At 57.6% G+C, this 20,275-nt stretch overlaps 2 protein-coding genes and 1 long non-coding RNA gene across 10 annotated transcripts; 1 reads left to right on the top strand and 2 right to left on the bottom strand.

The window, feature by feature from the left end:
* Nucleotides 1–237: 237 nt before the first annotated feature.
* On the bottom strand, nucleotides 238–13,549 carry VASP (vasodilator stimulated phosphoprotein). Of its 3 annotated transcripts, none has more exons than XM_053905482.1 (13): nucleotides 13,201–13,549; nucleotides 5,994–6,165; nucleotides 5,734–5,899; nucleotides 4,372–4,465; nucleotides 3,843–3,892; nucleotides 3,477–3,718; nucleotides 3,209–3,306; nucleotides 2,582–2,633; nucleotides 2,388–2,424; nucleotides 2,115–2,160; nucleotides 1,869–1,959; nucleotides 1,234–1,291; nucleotides 238–1,112 (listed from the first exon to the last, which is right to left on the bottom strand). In XM_053905482.1, the coding sequence occupies exons 1-13, from the start codon at nucleotides 13,203–13,205 to the stop codon at nucleotides 1,075–1,077; spliced, it is 1,149 nt and encodes a 382-aa protein (XP_053761457.1). In that variant the 5' UTR covers nucleotides 13,206–13,549; the 3' UTR covers nucleotides 238–1,074. The 3 variants fall into 3 exon arrangements, with proteins under 3 accessions (XP_053761457.1, XP_053761459.1, XP_053761456.1); XM_053905484.1 differs by having other exon boundaries at nucleotides 2,388–2,421; nucleotides 3,209–3,309; nucleotides 13,201–13,548; XM_053905481.1 differs by having other exon boundaries at nucleotides 3,209–3,309; nucleotides 13,201–13,547.
* On the top strand, nucleotides 11,731–17,120 carry LOC109253233 (uncharacterized). The gene is made up of 2 exons (XR_008423263.1): nucleotides 11,731–12,120; nucleotides 17,050–17,120. It is a non-coding gene; the product is annotated as an uncharacterized LOC109253233 (long non-coding RNA).
* On the bottom strand, nucleotides 15,416–19,701 carry PPM1N (protein phosphatase, Mg2+/Mn2+ dependent 1N (putative)). Of its 6 annotated transcripts, none has more exons than XM_019425987.2 (5): nucleotides 18,748–19,701; nucleotides 18,045–18,162; nucleotides 17,861–17,966; nucleotides 17,715–17,775; nucleotides 15,416–16,581 (listed from the first exon to the last, which is right to left on the bottom strand). In XM_019425987.2, the coding sequence occupies exons 1-5, from the start codon at nucleotides 19,663–19,665 to the stop codon at nucleotides 16,513–16,515; spliced, it is 1,272 nt and encodes a 423-aa protein (XP_019281532.2). In that variant the 5' UTR covers nucleotides 19,666–19,701; the 3' UTR covers nucleotides 15,416–16,512. The 6 variants fall into 6 exon arrangements, 5 of the variants coding, with proteins under 5 accessions (XP_019281532.2, XP_019281534.1, XP_019281531.2 ...); XM_019425989.2 differs by having other exon boundaries at nucleotides 17,861–17,946; XR_002074294.2 differs by having other exon boundaries at nucleotides 16,521–16,581; nucleotides 17,715–17,946.
* Nucleotides 19,702–20,275: the final 574 nt, after the last annotated feature.

Here is a 20,275-nt window from a genome sequence, read left to right as displayed (position 1 = left end):
TCTCTACGGTACTGAACTGTTTGGTGCAGGGGGGAAAGGAATGAGGAGGCTGCCCAGAAGAGGCTTGGGGACAGGAGGAGGCTGAGAGGGTATTGAGACCACCCAGGCTGCAGGAGCCCCGTGGCAACCGGAACAGGTGCAGGGTGAGAAGGAGGAAGAGGAGGGGAAGGGAGTTTGCTGGGGGAGGGGCACATCCCCGTCTTCATCAGAGCGGCCCTTCAAATCACTCCAGAAACCTTAGCATTTATAAAAACTGGCAGATTTATTCCGTAGGGGCCAATTTTTCAAGAAGCTAAAGGTGAAGGTGGGAGAGGGGAGGTGTCCTCCCCTTTTCCTTTCTCCCTCCTTTTATTTTCCCCAGGGGGTAAAAATGGCCTGGCCCCCAAAACCTACCCAAATAAAAAAAACAAAACAAACAAAAAAAAAAAACAAAACTGAGGTTCCAAAAAGTTACAGCATCTTAATTCCTCATAGAAAAGGGGAAGGAGCCAAAGGGAAGGGAGTTCCCTGGGGTGGGGGGGTGGAGGTGCCCCCAGCCTGGTGGGACACCCCCCCCTCTTAAATAGCTGCCCCAAATGGGACAAGCCTGGGGCACAGCATTTAAAAACTCCCCATACCCCATTTTATCAAAACCAAAGAGAAAAAAAAATTTCCCTTTCCCCCCCAAAAAACCTAAATATATATATATATTTTTTTTCTTAAAAAAACAAAAATTCGAAGGCATTAAGCGTTAAAGTGAATCTAGAACAAGGGAATGTGAAATTCCCTCCTTCCTCCCCCCTTACCGTGGGGTTTATTGGTACATCCCCAGCGGAGGAACCAGCCCCAAGGAGAGGGGAAGGACCAAAGGGAGCAAAGGGTGGGGGCCTCCCCAGCCAATCAGCAGCCAGTATGGGTGTGGGCACGGTGCCAAGGAAGCCACACCCCCTTGGAATTTTCCAAGTAGGATGGGGAGCGGGGACATCGCATTCCTGTGTAGTCTTCAGCCAATTCCAAGTCAAGTTGAGGCAGGGAAAGCAGGGTGACAGGCGGGGTGTGCAGAAAGGACATATGGGATTTTCGGGAGCCCTGTGGTCAGGGGGAACCCCGCTTCCTCAGCTCCTGGACAAATGCTGGAAGGAAACAAGGGGCAGAGGTCAGGGGAGGAGCCTCTTCCCCCTTCCCTTCCAGAACAGGGCTCTCTGCAAGGGATGCCTCCAAAATAGACATTTAAAATTTAAAAAACCGCCTCACCTTCAATGATTTCCTCTTTCACTTTCTGCAGTTCCTTCCTCACCTCTTCCAGAAGCTCCTGGAAATAATGGGGTGTAACCAGTCAGGAAGGGTACCTGGACTTGTAGAAATGAATCCTCCCTTTCTTAATGACTGAAGGGCCAGAGGAATAAGGTTCAAGGACCACACACACACACACACACCCCACCCACACACACACAATGACATCACTGATAAAGCCATAGAGTGACTGGAGAATTCTAGGGGAAAATTCTGGATCCTTGGAGCCAGATGAAAAGTACTGGAGAACATCCAGTACCGGGGTTGGCAAATACATTCCAGTCTCCTGCCAATTCCAGTTGGTGATGGATGGCTGGGGCTGGTGTGCTGGAAAGGACTCTGGGTACTCCTCAGGAAGGAGCGCAGTGATAGATTAGTAAGGTCTGTCCGGGCACTGGCAGAGGAGGCTGTGGTTTCAGTGTCCTCCCGACCCGATTGAATCCCTCCATGTCTCGGGTTGGAAAACGGAGGTTTCAGAGGCTTTATCATGGAATCACAGGGCAGGCCAGCGGCAGCGTTTGGACCCAGATCTCCTTGTCTTCCCGTGGCCCCTTTCTAGCCCCCGATTCTCACCCCTGGCCCCTCCCCTGAGCTACCTGTTTCACTCTCTCCAGGTCTGACTCATCACTGGAGCTGGGCGTAGAGGGGTGGGCCTCGGAAGTGGTCACGGAAGACGAAGACTTCATCCTAGGCGAGTAGGTGTGGTTTGGAATAGAAATGAGGTTAGAGAGAGGGTCCGTCTCCCCTGCTTCCCCTTCCAAGGGTCACATGGTGTTCCTTCCTACAAAGTGGGCAAATCCGACTATTTACGGGGGGATGGGGCCCCAGCATTGATGGCCCACCTTGGCAAGGTTGTGCTGTTCTTTTCCCAGGGTCTCCGCACAGATTCTGGGGGAAAGACAATGAATCGGGAAGATCAGGGGCAAGGAAGGTCCTGCCTCAATCTCCACCCCCTAGCTTCATCAGCCCCTGTTCAAAGAACCGTCTCCGGAGATCACAATCCCCAGCAGTGTTGGCACAGACTCCCCCATGGAGGGGAGGGGGCGGGAGGGGCGTTCCGGGTGAGAACAGGGCATCCTGACCCATAGCTCCTGTGGCCGGACCGGCTCACTCACCACTCTGGGCTGGGACTCTAGCCTCTGGCTCCTCCTGCTGGTGGGAAATAAAACTGTCATGAGACGGGCGGCTCGTTCTCCTCCGCCAGCTTCAAACCCCGCCCATTCCTAGCACACCCCCACCGCCCTCCCCAGTATCCCTACCCGAATGGTACAGCCTAAGGTGCACGTGGCAGGAAGAGCCCCTAACTCACATTGGCAGATTCATCCTTGGGGGGTTTCTCCCCAACTTGTGTGGCTTTCCTTCTGCAGGAGGGACAGGCAAAAACAGATGGCTTCAGCCCTCCCTCAGCCACTCGGTAGCTCTTAACCAGAGTTCTAGAAAGGTGGATTCTAAGGCGTAGAGTTCTGGAATTCTCTAAAACTTGAGTTTTAGAAGTTAAAGAGAGCGCTGCTCTCCAGCTGGGGTGCGGGCCTCACACTGCTCCCATCTGGGAAGCACAACGCGCTAAGGGTGGAGGGCTTCTGTCTTCCGCTGCTTGGGATTCTAGGAATCTGAGTGTCCAAGATGCCCAGGCAGGATCTCCTAAGGGGAGACCTCCTGAGGTCCTAGAATTCTGGGTCTTAGAACATTCTAGAGGCTACCTGGGTGGTTGCAAACCTCAGCCATCTCAGGAGAATGGAATCTCCAGCATGAGATCCCAAACCTGGCTGTCAAAGAGGGAACTTTCACCCAAAGAAACAAACGCATTGGGAATCTGAGCCCTCCCCCAACCCGGCCCTACTGAACTGGAATCTCCAGGTGATGACTGCTGGTCTCGGGACGCCTTCCCAGAGCTTTCCAAGGCACTGACTGCTCCAGGCTCCAGGCTCAGGCTCACCTCCGGGCCAGCATGGCGTTCATTTCTTCCATCAGCCCCCCGCCCGTGCTCCGGCCGCTGTCTGCTTTGGGGGCTGAGGGCCCCGCTGAGGCCTCCTCCTGCTGGAGAAATTACAAAGAGGAGGGGGCTTTATGCGCAGGCCTCTTGCCCCCCCCCCAGCCCTCCTGTGACACCCCCCCACCCCCCCTCCCCAGGGCAACTCTGGCCTCATTCCATTATCCCATCAGGGCCCCGTCACCCCACATCCTGCGGGACCTGGCCCCCTCACCTTGCTGACTTTCCTGAGTTTGGCTCCGGCAATGGCGGCCGCAAGGCCGGGGGCCCCAGTTCCGCCGCCACTGGGGCCTTGTGCTGTGGGGAGAGGGGGCGCAGGGGGCGGGCCTCCCCCTGCTCCGTGCCCTGCGGCCGAGACCCCTGAGGGGGACACCCCAGGAGGTGGGGGGGGACCCGGAGGAGGGGGAGGCCCTGGAGGGGGGGGCGGCCCCCCAGCTGGAGGAGCAGGTGGGCCTCCTGAAAGAAACAGAGAAAGAGGGTGCTGAGAGAGAAGCCTCGCCCCTCGCTGTCCAGCTGGCCCACCCCCTCCTCTGGGGAGTCCCGCCTCCACGTCCCCCCAAGGCCACCACCAAGCACTCACCTGCATTGGAGACCCGGCGCTCCATGTGCTCCGGCGGGCCCGGGGGCTGCCTGAGAAGGGGCGACAGAGCTGCTATCACTCGGGGTCCCCGAGGATGGCCAGCAACCTCTCGGCTTCTCTCTCAGGTCTCCGGGGGGGGCTGACTGCCTTCCTCCCCCGGGGGCCCAGGAAAGAGTTGGGGGGAAGGGCAGGGACAGGGAGACCCAGACGTGAGGCTTCTAGTCATCAGACCCTCAAGAACGTTTGAATCACAAAATGCCCAAGATCTTTTAAAACGACCGACTTGTGGACTCTGGGAATGTGGGGACCAGGATTTGACGGGGTCAGAAGGTGCTGCAACCCTGGGTGTGGGAACTTCTCGAACTCTCCAGGAGGTGGGGTTTTCTGAAAGCCCTTCATTCTTAGCCCCCTGGGAGTAGGAACATTGGGGAAACAAAGTGGGAGAGTGCCGGACTCTGGGAGTCAGGGGTTCTGGAACATCCTAGAACGCTGGTGGTGGTAAGGTTCCCCACCCAGGGGCTGGCCCCACCTTTTCTGCTGTTCCACCTCCTCTGGGGCAGGACCGTTCTGGACAGACCAGGTGGAAGGTGCTGCTGGTGGTGGCGGTGGTGGAGGCCCCCCTCCTGGAAGGTGAGAGTGAAAGGGTGGTGAGTCAACCCTGGAACTCGGCCCCACCCAGCAGCTCTCTCGCTCAGCTCTCCCAGGAATCTCGCCCGGAGGCTCTCGCTTCCTTCTTCCTCCAGGACCCCGACCCTCGGGCTGGGGTGTGGGTTGAAGGTCCCCCCACCAGCCTCCCTTGACAGAACTGGTTCGAGCCGGGTGCTGTGATGATGCCCAGCGAGGGCAGCGATGCCCATGGGGCCGTCACCTACCCCGTGTCTTGCGGACCAGAGTTTGCACGAACCCCGCCAATTCGGGCTGATTCCGGCGTCCAGGTTTTTAACCACCATCACCGCCACTCAGACCCCAGCCCAAGAATGCCTTTCCCAGAAAGGTCGAGAGCCTCTTCCTCACCCGCCTCCAAGCCTCTGGTTCCCACAACCTGAACCACCCACCGTCTTTTTCTGTGCCCCCAAACGGGCAAGCCCTTCCCCCGCTGGCACTGAGGTTGCCCCGGGAAGCGAACCCCTCTGCCATCGGGGTATCTGAAGTGCTACAGTGGCCGCCCCGGACGCCAGTCTCCTCAAGCCCTGCTCCTCAGTGTATTGTCTGTGCACTGGCAGCCCCATATTCACCGGGGCACTTACTACAAATGCAGGGGCGCAGGCCCCACCCCAGCTCACCTGAACTGGAACCCGCCTCTACCTACACACCCGGGGCGGGGGGGGGGGGGGGGGGGCAGGTCCACGTTTCACACTGATCAGAGGTCTTTTTCTTCATAGCGATGCCAGAAAACTAACCGATGACGTATCACTACAATGGGCACCTAGTGAAAGGGCACAGGGAGCCTTCTGGGGCCTGGAAGTATCTCCGTCTTGATCGGGGAGGCAGTCACCTGGGAGTCCCGCGTTTTACACATGGGTGCACATAGGGCACAGAGGGGCCCGTGCAAAATCCTCACCGTGGAATCTCCACGGTAGTGGTGAGTTAGCAATGAATGAGAATGGGGCTAATTTGGGGCGCCTGGGGGGCTCAGTCGGTTGGGCATCTGACTTCAGCGCAGGGCGTGATCTCACGGTGTGTGGGTTCGAGCCCCGGGTGGGGCTCTGTGTGGACAGTTCGGAGCCTGGCGCCTGCTTCCGATTCTGTGCCTCCCTCTCTCTCTCTGCCCCTCCCCGGCTTGGGCGCGCTCGCCCTCTCAACAATAAATAAATAAACATTTAAAAAATGGGGCTAATTTGAGAGCGGTAAAGCGGCAGGGCTCAGCGGTCCCCTCTGCCCAGTTTCGAACCTTCCAATGCCTCTAGGGCGCTGGCCATGCCCGCGGCGAACTGTGCTGCGTCCTCCTTGCTCCCGAAGTTGAGGCCCCAGACCTGGCGGGCGTCGCGCCACTGGTGGAAGCTGGGGGTGGCCTGGTTATACTTGATACCCCGGACGATGGCACAGTTGATGACCACCTTGGCAGGAGGGGAAAGGCGGGTGAGGATGCTGGGGGCAGCGGTGGGGGGCAGAGCCCGCACAGGAAGAGGGAGAGGGAGGCGGAGGCTTCACCTGCTGGTCTGGCTGCATCTTCCAGCCGACAACCCGGAAGGAATTGGCCGTGGGGTTGTGGTAGATCTGGACGCGGCTGAAAGCCTGGGGGCCCGTGCCTGCCGGCACCCATCGCTTGTTGATGTCATCGTAAAGCATCACGGTGGCCCAGCTGGAGCAGATCACGGTCTCACTGCGGGGTAGGGGGGAAGGAGAAGGGCAGGTTAGCACAGCCGAGCACGGGCCCCACCCTCCACGGGCTGGTCACCTCCATCTGGGTCCCCCGGGGAGATGTGGAGATTCACAGCGTATGAGGGGGAGACAGGCCTGCAGGGAGACCGAGGCAGAGACTGAGAGAGAGAAGCAGACAGGTGGGACAGAGACAGACTGAGTGGAAGGGAGACAGACAAAGAGGCCAACTGGGAATGTGAGGGAGAGGAAGAGTCAGACGGATAGACGGCAAGAGACAAATGTACTGACGGATGTGGGGAGACGGGTGAGGGAGGGAGAGCCAGAGACAGAGAGACAGGCGGAGGGAACAAATGGGAAGACAGGGGCTGGGGAAAGAGACAGACAAGCACCTAGTGAGTGAGGAGAGACAGGCAGACAGTCCGAGACAGACGGACGGAGATTCAGGGGAGCGGGTAAGAGTTGGGACACACGGGGGCTCAGGAGAAGCAGGACAGGGGGGACCCGGCAGGAGCTCTGCGCAGCACTGGGGACCAGCCCCCGCCCGGTGCTCTCAGACCCGGTTTCCCTGTCTCCGCCAGGGTGCTTGACCACCCCCCCTCCCCCACAGCCCTCACTCCCCGGCTCAGGTCAGGGGAGGAAGCGGAGGCTCAGGGAGGGGAAGGGTGAGGTCTGCAGTGGGCGGAACATGGACGCTAGATCCCAGGCTCTTCCGCCCCATCCATCCGGCCCCCGGGCACCAGCCGCCATCAGCAGACGCTCCCTGTTCTCTCAAGCCTATGTCTTGGGCAGTGATCCAGACAGCCCCGGCCCCACCCTCTAGGGCAGTAGACAGTCCTGTCCAGGGACAGTGCCAGCCCAAGGCCAGGCTTGGGGTGCTCAGAAGGAGCACCCGCCCTGGCCTGGGGGTTAGGGAGGACTTCCTGGAGGAAGTGACATCTGACTCAGCTTTGGCAGGGAGGAGTCAGGACACCGGTTCTGAGTTCAGGATCTGATATTCAGAGACGTGGGTTCAAATGCTCCCTGAGATGCCTACTCCATGTGACTCAGGCCAGCACCTTCCCACCCAGGTACTCATCTTCCTTGCCTGCAAACTGGGGAAATGACAGTCCCCACCTCCCGGGGCAGTGGGAGGAGTAAGCGAGTCTGGGCACAGACAGCCCTTGGCAGAGTGCCCGGCACGTACTGAGTGCTTAGTAACTGTCAGCATCCCTTTCACGGCACCCTGAACGGACACCCCTGGGGAGTCAGACGGCCACATCTCCCCGGAGCCCCCATCAGTCCTGGAGAGGTCCCATGCCCCCTCCCCCAGTGAGGGAACTCAGGCTCCCAGACGGGAAGTGACTTGCCCAAGGTCACACACAGACCAGAGGGAAGCACTGGTCCCCACCCCGCCCCGCCCCACCCCCAGCAGACTTTTTCCTGAAAAGAGGAAGTTGGTGGTCAGGGGTTTCCGGGGAGATAAATTATACTTGGCAATGGTTCTGCCTCTGCCAGGGCTGGGGGCTGGGGCGTGACGCTGACATTGTAAAAGACAGGGCAGGGAAAGCCCCTCAGCAGGCCCAGGCCCCGGTTCCTAGGCCAGGAAGCTGAGCCCCCCGTTCCCCCTCGCACGTTTATGTAATCGCAGCGCCGCCCTCCCATCGGGCACTAGAGCCGGTCAGGCGCTCTAAGCCCTTTGCAAAGGGACACCCGTTTTATGCCCACGGCAGCCCTCCAAGACGGGCACTATTTTCTCTTCATTTTGCAAGTGAGGACTATAAATGGAGGCCCAGAGAGGTGGAGTGACTTGGCCACGATCACACAGCTGGTAAGCAGCGGAGCAAGGACTTGAACCCCCGCCACCTGGCTCTCAAGTCCGCGGTCGGTCGTAGCCACCGGGGAGACTGCGTGGGCCCCACCCAAATATCAGGTGCTGTTTCCAGACAAGTGCGGCCTCGGGGACTGTTTCTGGCTCCCGCTGCCCCTGGCAGAGCAGGGTTAAGGCCTCGCCCACACCTGCCACCCACACCCAGGGCAGACTCTGGCCGGGCGCCCGGGGCTATGGTTGCCACTCCACCCTGCCTGCACTTTGCTCTCCCAAGCAGCCTTGCCCTGCTGAGTCTCTGGCCCGGCTGGAGAAGCGGGGAGTTGACCCTCTCCAGGCCACAGCGTCCCCGTGAACAGCAGAAGGATCTTATTGAAACACAAGTCGGATCGTGGCCCTTCTCTTCTCGGAAGCTCCCGCGGCTCCCGCAGAATAAAAGCCAACTTCTCTCTGTGGCCTGTCTGATCCGGGTTCATCTCTGATCTCATCCCTTCCCTCCCTCAAGCTCGCTGTGCCGGCCCCACTGCTCTGTTCCAGCCCCGCAGTCGGGCCCTCCTTCAACATGCCAGACACATTCCTGCCTCGGACCTGTGCACTTCCTCATCCTGGGTTCTCGTCTCCTTCAGGTCTCCCCTTAGATGTCACCTCTTCCGGGAAGCCCTCCTCAACTACTCCGTCTGGAAAAACTCCTCCCTCTCATCCCATGTTCCCTGTTTCTCAGCAGGGATCCTACCTGACAGATCCCTGTCTCCCCTACCAAACTGTCAGGACAGCAACTCTTTTCGTCTCTGTTCACCACTGTGTCCCCACAACCTATGTACCTGGCACGTAATGGACGCGCAATTGTTGCCAATTCACCAAGTAGTTGTTGATCGTTAAAGGGAAAACTCTTAACGAAGGCGCCCACCTTTATGGGTTAGCCTGCGTCCCAGACACTGTTGTAGGTACAGAGCCCCAATTTGCCCAATGAGCCTTGGGACATGGGCTCTGGTGCTTTACCCGTTTTACAGATGAAGCACTATGGGCACAGAGGGGTAAAGACACTTGTCCCAGGTCATTTGGCAAGTTAAGCGGAGGGGCTCCTGTCTGTACCCTAGCCTACCCAAGTTCTTAGTCTCATTTAAAGAGGAAACAGCTAAGCTGAATTTTTTTAAGAGGCAAGGTATAAAGAGGTGCATATCAGAGGTTTAAAAAAAAAAGGTGACAGGATATAAATACATCTGCACACAGGGTGGTGAGGTGATATAGGCAGGGGCTGCTTCTCAGGAGACTAACCACGGCCAGAGGGCCCCTGGGGGCCTGAGGAAGGATGGGAGGAAATGGACGTTTAGGACGGTTTACCCTTTTGAATTGCTTATTTCTTTTTTCTTTTTCAACCCTGGGCTGGTGTCACCTATAAGACGCTGCTTCGTTACTCAAGTTCAAAAAATAAAACTGTAAACCAGGCAAAAAAAAAAAAAAAAAAGCTGGAATGGAAAATCCCACAGCCCGGGCAGCAGGGAGTGAGTTTGAAACGGGGTCCGCCTGATTCCCCCAGTCTCCCGGGGTCTCGCACCCTTGATCTGACACGAGAGAGCCTTAAATCCCAGCCAGCCCAGGACCCATACCTTCCCGTAAGTCCCTACATTCTGGAAAGTGCTAACATGTGGTGGATGACAAAGGGCTCAAGTCACCCCCGTGTTATGTGGCTTCACCTCTCTGAGTTGCAGTTTCCAGCCCTGGAAACCGTACCTCACCGGGTTTGCTGTAAGGATTCAAAGAGATAAGAAAAGCCCAGAACTCAGGACCTGGGACTTGGTACTGGCTGAACAAGGGAGTCAGAACAGGAGGAAGAGGGGGGCGCCTGGGTGGCTCAGTCGGTTGAGCCTCCGACTTCGGCTCAGGTCATGATCTCACAGTTTGTGAGTTCGAGCCCCGCGTCGGGCTCTGTGCTGACAGCTCAGAGCCTGGAGCCTGCTTCGGATTCTGTGTCTCCCTGTCTCTCTGACGACCCCCCCCCCCCCCCCCCCGTTCATGCTCTGTCTGTCTCTGTCTCAAAAATAAATAAACACTAAAAAAATTAAAAAAAAAAAAAAAAAAAGAACAGGAGGAAGAGGGCTCCCCATCACTGAAGGCAACCACGCATAGTCACTCTGGTTTACTCAAGCCTTCCAGATTAGAGGCTTGCCCTTCCCTCCCCTGCTTCATTCCCCCCTCAAGATTCACCCCACAGCCTCCTTAAACCATAAAACTTGGAATCCAGTCCCCCCAGGCACATACCGCCTTTCCAAACTACAAACCTTGGAAGCCATCCTGGATGAGGAACCAGGTCTGTGGGCTTGTGTGGGTTCATTCTAGTCCCTCCTCCCCCAAAAGCCTCAGTTTCCCATAAACGAACAGGAAGAAAGGGTTCTTTTTGCTTCTCTGCATTATCTTAAGTGTTCATACCGCAAAATCACGTTACTTGTATTTTTTTTTTTTAAGAGCATTAAAAGCCCTGAGACGGCCTTGAGTTCAAATCCAAAGTTGCCTACTTCCACAGACTTTAATAGGTGATTTACTTAAACTCTCCGTGCCTCGGTTTTCCCATGGAGGGGGGCAGTCATAATACAGTGCCTGGCACTGAGTAGATGTCTGATCAAATGGTCTCATTATTTAAAAAAAAAAAAAAAAAATTTAATGGTAATAATAATTACCATAACTGGAAGAAGAAAGAAATGGACCCAAATACTTGAGTCCCTTCTGCCCCAAGACTCTCAGACCTCTGCCCCCTTTCTCCGCCTTCCCAGAATTCCAGCTGAGTCTCCGACACAGCACTCAACAAATATTTGTCAAACTGGGAGAAAAAGAACTATATCTTGTAATTTTCCATTTTTTAAAAAAATTTTAATTTTTTTTAATTTTTTTTTTTTTTTTAAATTTTTGAGACAGAGAGAGACAGAGCATGAGCAGGGGAGGGGCAGAGAGAGAGAGACACAGAATCTGAAGCAGGCTCCAGGCTCTGAGCTGTCAGCACAGAGCCCGACGGGGGGCTGGAACTCAGACTGTGAGATCCTGACCTGAGCTGAAGTCGGACGCCCAACCGACTGAGCCACCCAGGAGCCCCGGAATTTTCCGTTCTAACATCCTCTCTTCAGACTGCCCCCGAGACTCTCCCCAGCCAAACCAGACAGAAATCAGAAGATCCCAGTCCCCTCCCTTCCATCTACCCTGCCTATCAATTTCTGATGGATCTGGGGCCAGGCCTGTCTCTCCATGAGCCTCAGTTTCCCCAGCTGCCCTCAGGCAGAGGCATGGGTCTTTTTGAATGCTAGCGGTCCTGGGAGAGGGGGCACGGCCCAGGAAGTTGGGTGTGGCCATCAGCAGAGAAGACCACCCCCCTCCCCCCCGGAGGTGGGACACGCTTTAGTTCAACTTCTGCCCCCACCCCCCAGGAGGTGGGAGGTTTGGCCGCATCCAACAGTAGGGGGGGCCCTGTGGGAGGACCAAGGCCTCTGGGACTGGGGGAGGGGGGTGGGAGGCCGGCCCAGACGCTGCTCCTGCCCTTTTACGGTCTCACAGTGAGTGAGGCAGCACTAACTCGGACATCCGCCATCCGCCTTCCACGGGCCTGGGACCGGAAACGCGAGGGGGGGGGGGCAAGGGGCGGAGCTGGGGGGGGCAGTGGGAGAGGAGGGTCCCCCGGGAAGAGGGTGAGGGAAGAGAGCCTGGCTCCCGAAAGAAGCCCCCTCTCCAGGGCAGACCTGGAAGAGACGTTGCTACAGTGGGGGTAGGCAGGAGACCTTGAGGGTGTCTGTGGGTTTCCCCCTTGCTCCAAATTTTCCTACAAGCACTTTCACATGCGGAGGGGACTCTCTAACGGTCACCAACAGGAATGCCACTCGTAATGTCAGAGGGCAGGGGCATGGGGAACGTGAGGGAAGTGGGAGGACGTGGGCACCAGGGGGTTAATCCCCAGTCGTCCCAGGGGCCTCCCCCCTGAAGCCGGGGGCTTTGGGGGCAGGAAGTCCCCGAGAGAGTGGAGGAAGGGAGATAGTATTGTCAGGCTCAGGCCCCAAGGGAGAGATTATGGGGGGCCGGGGGAGGGGAGAATGGGGGGAGGGTCTACTCCGGTCCCCCAGCCCACACCGGCCCCGCCCTCAGGTGAGCCCAGGAGTTCTCAGGGAGGCCCAGGTAAGACAAAATCCCCAGGTCCTTTGGGCCCCCCCCACCCCCAGGATTAAATTCCTGGGAAGAGAGCTGGAGCTGTCTTGGAAGCCTGGGTCCCAGGGGGAGAGGGCTGTGACCTTGAGGCTTCACAGCGTGCCCCCTCCAACCCAACAGCTCCGGATGGCCAGGAAGGGGGGCGGTGGTGAGAGCAGGGGGAGGCGCGTGGCGGTGGGGAAAGCAGCCGGCCCACTGCGCTCCTTGCCCGCCCCCCCACACCAGCTGTCTCGACAGGTGAGTCAGGAAGACAAAGGCCCCTCTTCCCCCAGCTGCCGCGCCCCCTCCCTCCCCAGGACCGCGCAGGTGGGGGCGACGGGCCGCCCTTCTGGCCCCGGGCCCGGGAGCCGCCCTCCGCGGGGAGCGCTCGGGCTCGGTCCTAGGCACAGCTTGCTTAGAGCTGAATGTGGGTGGGGAACGGCGGGGGTGGGGAGTCCCAACCAGACCCCTCGAGGCTGCGCCTGGGTCTGTGGGCTCGCCCGCACCAACCTCCACAGGAGGATGAGGGCCCCCCAAATTCGGGGGGGGGGGGTGAAGCACCCCCGAAGTTAAGCGAGGTCCCACTTGAGAAGGCTTTTTCTAGAGTCATGTAACGAGAGACCCCCCCCCCTCAAACCAAGGTCTACGTCTCGAATCTCTCTTCCAGGTTCCAGGGACCCCCAAAACCAGTCCCCCCCCCAATCCCTTCTGGAGCCCCAGTTGAGATTGTGGGGGGTGGTCCGAGCCCTGCCTAAATCCTGGCCTCCACGCAGGGAGTATCTGCCAACTTGGAGGTTCTCTGAAAAAGTCTTTAAGAAATTCGGGAGTCCTCCGAGCGCCCCCAAATCTGAGGGCTCCCAGGAGAACCTCAGCGGCACCACCCCGAGCCTTAGGAGTCACGGCGAAGTGGTCAGTAACTGGAACTCGTCCAAGGGGGCTCGGCCTCAAATCCGAGGCCCCCAGTGCCCTGTCCCCAAATTCCAGCCCGGAGCAAGCTGGGGGAGGGGGACAAAGGCGGGGCGAGGAGCCCGCGCGGAGCGCGGAAGGGTTTGGAGGCAGTTCGAGGCTCACCTCATGGCTGCTCAGCGGGCGGGCGGCGCACCCACGGGTGGGTGCTCCCGGGGCGCCCCTGGCTCAAGGTTCAGGGGTTCGGGGCTGGCTCCAGGTTCTGCTCAGTCTCCCCCAGGGTCCCGCCCCATAGAGTCCGGCTTCCTGGGGGGAACGTGGACGGGACCGGGCCGGGTCCTCAGGCGCCTCCTCCCTCTGGAGGTTTGGTCGGGGGTCCCTGCGGCAGAAAGGGGGTGCGGCGTCCCGTCCCCGGCGCGCCCCCTCGGCCGGCGGCGGGTACAATGTTACTCTTACTACTGTACTTCTCTTCGCTACATTTCGTTCCAAAATTCCACTCCCCGCACCCACAATGCCCTGCGCCTTAAAGGGGCCGCGGACACCTCAAGGCAGTTTGGGGGGGGGGTGAAGGGCGCTTAAAAGGGCAACGCGGAACCCTAGACTTCCGCTGTTTACCTCTTCCCCAACGTTATTGCATGGGGATGCATGCCGAGGGTCGCCCCCAAATTACGGGGGGAAGTTTGGTGGAGGGTAAGGGTTCCTTCCTGGATCCCTCGTTCTCTCCCACGATGGAAATTCCTAGGAGGATCTTAATGGGGACACAATTTCTTCTCACCCTCCCCTTCGACTTCTCCATTTCTTCACATTCTGCTTAATGGAGGGGGCGGGGGAGCGATCTGGCTAATCCTAGATTCACTCAAATTTTCTCCCTTAAAGGCTACCTTCAGACTCCCAAAGTTCCCTTCTCTGCCAATTTATGAAGGGTTCCTGCGGGGTGAACCCCTTCCCCAGCACAGACGGGGGCGATGGGCCTGGAGGGCCCCATCCCTCTCACCGCCCCCCGCCCGCCCCAGGAAGGTGAGGAGGAAGTGGGCCGAGGGGGCGCGGCCGGCCGCTGACTCACAGCAGCGGGGTGGGGGTGGGGGGGTGCGGCGCTGGACCTGGGTGGGGATAGGACTCCCGGTTCCTGTGTGGATAAAGCCCCTGGCCCCCTCCCCACGCACGCCCCGCCGTGACTCAGTTTCGCCCGCAGAGGATGGCGGGATCATCCAGCAATCGGAGGGCGCGGAGGCAGGGGCACCCACCCTAGTGCTAGCTTCTGGGAACCCCCTCCCCCACGCGCCGGCTTGGGGCTCAGCCCCGACACCCTCGCAGGCTTCCGCAGCAGGTCCCGCAGGCCCCGCCCCACGTGACGCCGCTAGTGGTCACGCCCCTCCCGTAGAGCGCCACCTGGCCGGGGTGAGGTGCCTTAGGCGTGGGCAGGATGCCTGGGAAATCATCGATTCAACGGTTACAAATGGGTAAACTGAGGCCTGGAGGTAAGGAATAAATCTGGTCCATAGCCGTCTTGTCTTGCCTGAGCCCTCAGAACCCACAGTGGTGTTTGGGTGCAAGGTATGAGTGTAAAACCAACGATTCTCGGGGCCCAGCCGACTAGATGAGGGAATCGCTTTCCCAGCCTTTATGCTAGCCTGGTCCCCTCTACCCGGACGCTGTGCTGACCTCCTTCACCTCATCCTTCGAGGCCATGCTCTGACAGATTTCATCTCTGAAGAACTGAGTAATCTTCCCTTCTCTACCCCGCTCTGTGAGATCTTGAACGCTGATCCGTCTAGGTTATAATTATTTCCCACTGTGTCTCCTAAGCTGCGAATTCTTTGGGGGCAGGGGTGGACTTGATCAGTTTCTGCCTCACTCAATCCAGCCAGGCCCAGAACAGCAGCTCAACACATACTGATCCAACAGAATGGGAACCCTCGTTCTGTGTGACCTAGGGCAAATTTTTTCTCCTCCTGAGTCTCAGCTTTCCCATCTGTGAAATGGGAGGGGTAGCGCTTCTGTGTGCCGCCTGCAAACTTTTCTATAAAGGTCCAAATAGCAAATAACATGCCTCATCTTGAAAATGCCAGGTTCCATCCTGTTTCTAGGCTTTTGCCCTGGCTACTCCTTCTGTCTCGGAACACTGTTCCCTGGGATATTTGCATGGCTGGCCTGTTCTCTGTCATGTCTCTGCTCATGCTCAGTTGCCCCCTTCTCAGAGATCTTCCCTGATCCCCCTGTCTAAAAACCCAGGTGGAAAATTGAGTGGCTATGGGGTAGGGTAGGGGACCGAGAAAGACTTTTCATTGTATGCCATTTTGTACCCTGTGAATTTTGAACCAAGTGAACTTATGACCCATTCAAAAATTGAAAAACCAAAGTAGCCCCCCTCCCCCAGACATCTTATCACCTTGCCCTGTTTTGTTTTCCTCGGGACACTTATCAGTGTCTAAGATGATATATCAATTCTCTTGTTCGCTGTCTTCCCACACACTAGTTGGTGGGTCCGTCAGGGGTGGGAATCTCAGTGGTTCTGCCTGGGTGATGGCTGTGAGCCGGGTCTTACACACAGCAGGTACCCAATCCATATTTGCCAAATGAGAAGACAAATAATGTTGTTGTTGTTTTCTACGAGAGAAATTTATTTTGAGTTATATAATTAAAATTTAATAGTAAATACTCTCCCCAATCTCCCCCTAAAACAAATGAAAAATAGGAAAGGAAGAGGTTATTGAACTGTGCGATCTTTTTTGTTCTTAAGTGTACTTATTTACTTATTATTACTTTTTAAACGTTTATTTTTATTTTTGAGACAGAGAGAGACAGAGCATGAACGGGGGAGGGTCAGAGAGAGAGAGGAAGACACAGAATCCGAAGCAGATCCAGGCTCTGAACTGTCAGCACAGAGCCCGACGCGGGGCTCGAACTCACCGACCACGAGATCATGACCTGAGCCGAAGTCGGACGCTCAACCGACTGAGCCACCCAGGCGCCCCACTTATTATTATTTTTTTGAGAGAGACAGAAGAGTGCGTGCAAGTGGGGGAGGGGAAGAGGGGAGAGAGAGAGAGAGGGAGAGAGCGAGAACCCCGAGCACGCTCTGTGCTATCAACATAGAGCCCGATGCAGGGCTGGATCCCATGAACTGCAAGATCATGACCTGAGCTGAGATCAAAAGTCCGACCCTTGACCAACTGAGCCACCCAAGCACCCTGAACTGTGTGATCACTTAAGGGTCCATTCAGCCCGAAAATACTTCAAAAACATTGGATTTGGGGTGGTTTGATTTTTGTTTTTTGTTTTCAGATGGTGAGTGGAATTTCCCCTCTCATGAGACTTTCTGCGAGAGGGAAGTAGGAGAAGGGGAAATAAACATTCTGGGGTTCCTCCATCGGTTTGTCTTCCTTCCGCCGATCTGTGTAGCTGGGGAAAGGGAGTTTTCTTCCTTAGTGACCTTGAGGCCCCAAGTGGCAGAGGGTCCCCAGAGGGCAACAGCTGTCAGGCCTCCAAGTCCAAGGAAGAGTTTGAATGGGTGCCAGTGGGTTTTCTGGCCCCATTTGGGCCCTTCTGTAACACAAAAGGTGGGAAATGGCCAATAGGAACCTTTTCTTGGGTCTCTGTGTCTGCTCCCCTGTGATCTGGAAGCCGTGCTCTTGTTTTCCTTTGAGGGACTGCCTTTCCCCATCTCTCAATCCATCAGGTTTGGGTGGAGTGGACCTCAGCCTGTGGCGCTTGGGGTGGGCATGTGACCCCAGCCTGGCCAATCAGAGACACACTGACTGGTCGGCCATGTGGTCCAGTGTGGCCAGTGAGTTCTCAGCTCCCGGGAACCTGGGGTACTCCCTCCACTGGGGATGTTGGGCTTCTGGGCCAGGAGGCTAGTGCTGCCACTCTTTGCTACCGCATGCGGAAGTCCACGCAGAGCAAATAAAACTAAGAGATCGTTCCTGATAACGTTATCTGACAACTGGATGTAGTCATGCCTCGAACTCTTCAATTACTTGACCCATTAAGTTCCCTGTCTTGCATTCCCAGGTGGAATTGGGCTTCTGTCAATTACAACGCAAACAATGCTGACAAATACATCCTTCTGCTGCTGGGAAACTATCAACAGTCCTCTCCCTGAACTGCCTTCTCCGCCGTGCAAAGGACTGCAGGCTTGAGCCCCAGCTCCCTCCATCCCATTGAGGTGGTGACTCCCACCCCCGCCTTCGTTTATGTGGTTCCACCCACCACCTCTTGGGACAGCTCCAAATTCTTGTAGGCTACGTGGGACCAATTCACCACTTCTCTCCTCCGAGACCCAGACCATCCTCGGAGACATCCCAGTGGTTTCTGCAGCACACCCAGTCTTTGGGATTGGTCATAAACATTCCTCGAATTTTTCTGCCTTACTTATGGATGAAGGGGGTGGTGTTTGGGATGATGCATGGGGCTTTACAGAGCAATGCAGGGGACACATTTGTTGGGAGGAGGAGCAGTCTTCTCTGCTTCTGCATCACCCCACCCCCGCCCCGCCCCGCCCCGCCCGTGCCCTGCCTCATCGTGTCTAGCACATTGCTTCAGGGCTAGGAGTGAGAATTTATTAACATATGAGGCAAGTCCCTTGTCTCCTCTGGCCTCAATTTCCCCAACACTAAAGGTAGGAGAGCTGCGTCACATGTTTCTAAGAGAAACATTCGAGAACAGAGGGTGCTTACCTGCCAGCGCCCTCCTGAGGCCTGGCAGAGCCGAGAATAAGCTTCAGCAATGACAGCGACCCTGGAGAGCAGAGAGAGACCCTCAGGAGGGGATCCTCCTTCTAGTACCCCATCCCCCCATTCCACCTCACCGCACCCCGACTCACTTGCAGTAGAGCCCTCCCCCAGGAGGTAAATCTGGGATGTCCTCTGAGGCCAGAGTCCTGAAAACCGTGTTCAGGCTGGGGGGCTCCTGAGGAGAGGAATACAGCTCTGAGAAGGAGGCAAGGATTATGGGAGTGTCCTTGCTTACCGGCCACCCCTCCCGCTATGCTTTTGGAGCCTGCTCACCAGAGACCCTGCGGCCCAGGGCTGCGTCCAGCGCCAGCTCCTTCCTGATTGCCTCCTCACAAGGCCTGGGGGCCCCGGGGAAGCAGACCAGGACGCAGGTCATGTTGTCCAAGCTGCCCTGGGGAAAGTGGAGAAAAGAGAGCCCGGTGGGACACGGTCGAATGCCCCAGCACGCCTCCACGCCCTTGGAAGCGGAGCCTCCCGACAATCTCAGCGTTCTAGTGCCCTCTTGCCCAATCTGGTTGGACACATTTCTCTCAAATCTTGCCCACCTGCCAGTCTAACCCAAGCCCTCTCCCCAGGACCAATCACCTAGACCACGCCCTCTCACTGTCCTAGCCAATCCCCATCAGAGAGCCACGCCCCTTCTCCGAAGCTCCTCTCACTGCTGTCTAGCTGCTCTTCCTTCTGGCACTAATCATACTTCAGGACCCAACTCCTAAATCCGAGGCAGTCCCGTTCCAGAAGGCCACGCCCTTTCTCTCAAGTCCCTCCCACTTACCTATCCTGCGTTACTGCTCTCCCATCTTGACTCTAGGCGGCCCTCAGTCTCCACCCTCTCCATATTTTGGTCCTGCCCACTCCGGCAGGCCACTCCCTTTAGTGGAGTCCTAAACTCTGGTTGAGGAAGCCTCTAAAACTCCCTCCTCCTTAGATCCTTTAACTTCTTCCCCTCGATGACTCCAAGCCCCGCCCCGAGGACCTTGCAGAGACACGTGTCCAATAGCTGCGCGCAGAGAAGTTCCGGGGCCAGGCCCAGGCAGAGGCGCGATGCCACCAGTCTCGCCAGGGCAGCGCCAGACATCGCGTCCCACACACCGTCAGAGGCCAATAGCATGAACTCGTCCTCAGCCTGGCGAGCCAGGGCGGTCACCTCAGGCTCCGCGGAAACGAGCTGCAGCTCAGGAGGCCTTCCCGGAGCCTCTTTGTAAGCAAAGTCGCCCAGGGCCCGGGATACCGCCAGAGAGCCTTCGAGGCGCCGGCGGCGGATGGTGCCTCCCGCGTTGTGGATGCGCTCGCGTTCCCGAGGCCGGAGAGGCCGATGGTCCTCGGTGCTGAAGGCCACAGCGCCGGCGCGACTCAGCATCGCTCGGGAGTCACCACAGTGCGCCAGGTACAGAAAACGCGGGGAGACGAGCAACGCCACGGCGGTGGAGCCCCCCGGCTCGCCACGAGGCCAGAGCGCACGCAGGCGCGCGTCTGCGTTCAGGAAGGCTCGACGCAGCGCCCCGCGCACTCCCTCGGGCTCGTCGGGCGCGGTGCCCAGCGCCTCAAACACGTGGCCAGGCAGGTGGCGCGCGCCGAAGAGGGCGGCTCGCGCCCCGCCGTGGCCATCGAGGACCGCGAAGAAAGCCCAGCCTGGGGGTAGCCCGGGCAGAGCGAGCCAAGCGCAATGCGCGTCCTCCATGTGCGCGCGCCAGCCCTGCACAGCGCTCGCCCCAAAGCGCAGTCCCCAAGACGCGGCCGCACCCCCGTGTGGCCGCTGGAAGCATCGCGGCGCGTCCAGGAGCGACCGAGGCCCGTCGTGAGTCCTCCGTCCCTCCTCCTCCTCCTCTTCTGCCTCCTGTTCTTTGCGAGCTGACCAAAGGAGACATTCCAGCAGGCGGGCAAAGGCCGCCATCCTTCAGCCCTGGGATCAGGAAGCCTCCACCCTGCATTCGCCCCCCCGCCCCGCCACCACTCCATTAATCCCCTCCACTGTGAGATTTTAAACCACCTAAATCTCCTTCCTATGTCCTTGACCTGCACTCGAGTTACTAGAAGGGATTGGACTCCTGGGTGTCCTCTCTCCTGCACCTTCAAAGCGAAGGTTGGGATCTGGGTCACGGAAAATCATAAAAAAAAATTAGCACTTACCACGTGCTACCACGATTTTGCATCCTCTCCGATTTAGTGAAGAGGAAACTGAGTCATAGAAGTAAACAGTGTTGCAGGGAAACGAATTCTAGAATCAGTGTTTTCCACTTTGGGTTTCGGGTCCCCAACCTTGCTCCCTCTAAGCTCCGCCCACTTCCGTGGTCCCGCCCCCAGCCTCAAAAATCTTTAAATCCTTTCTTTTTTAGTTCGACCCCTCCACTTCTGGGTCTTGCCCCGGGACTTCAGTTGCTTCTTTTCCAGTTCCTGTCCATCCATTCAAGCACACAGCCTCAGACATCCTCATCTTCTCCGTTCTAGCTCCGCCTCTTAACTACAGGCTCAGCCGCTACTTTGTGGTGAGCCAAAGCTGGCCT

The sequence above is a fragment of the Panthera pardus genome, unplaced genomic scaffold, assembly GCF_024362965.1.
Source record: "Panthera pardus isolate Hobbes unplaced genomic scaffold, ASM2436296v1 HiC_scaffold_18, whole genome shotgun sequence".
Lineage (NCBI taxonomy): Eukaryota > Metazoa > Chordata > Mammalia > Carnivora > Felidae > Panthera > Panthera pardus.
Note: the sequence above shows the minus strand (reverse complement) of the source record. Positions and strands in the feature narration are given on the sequence as shown.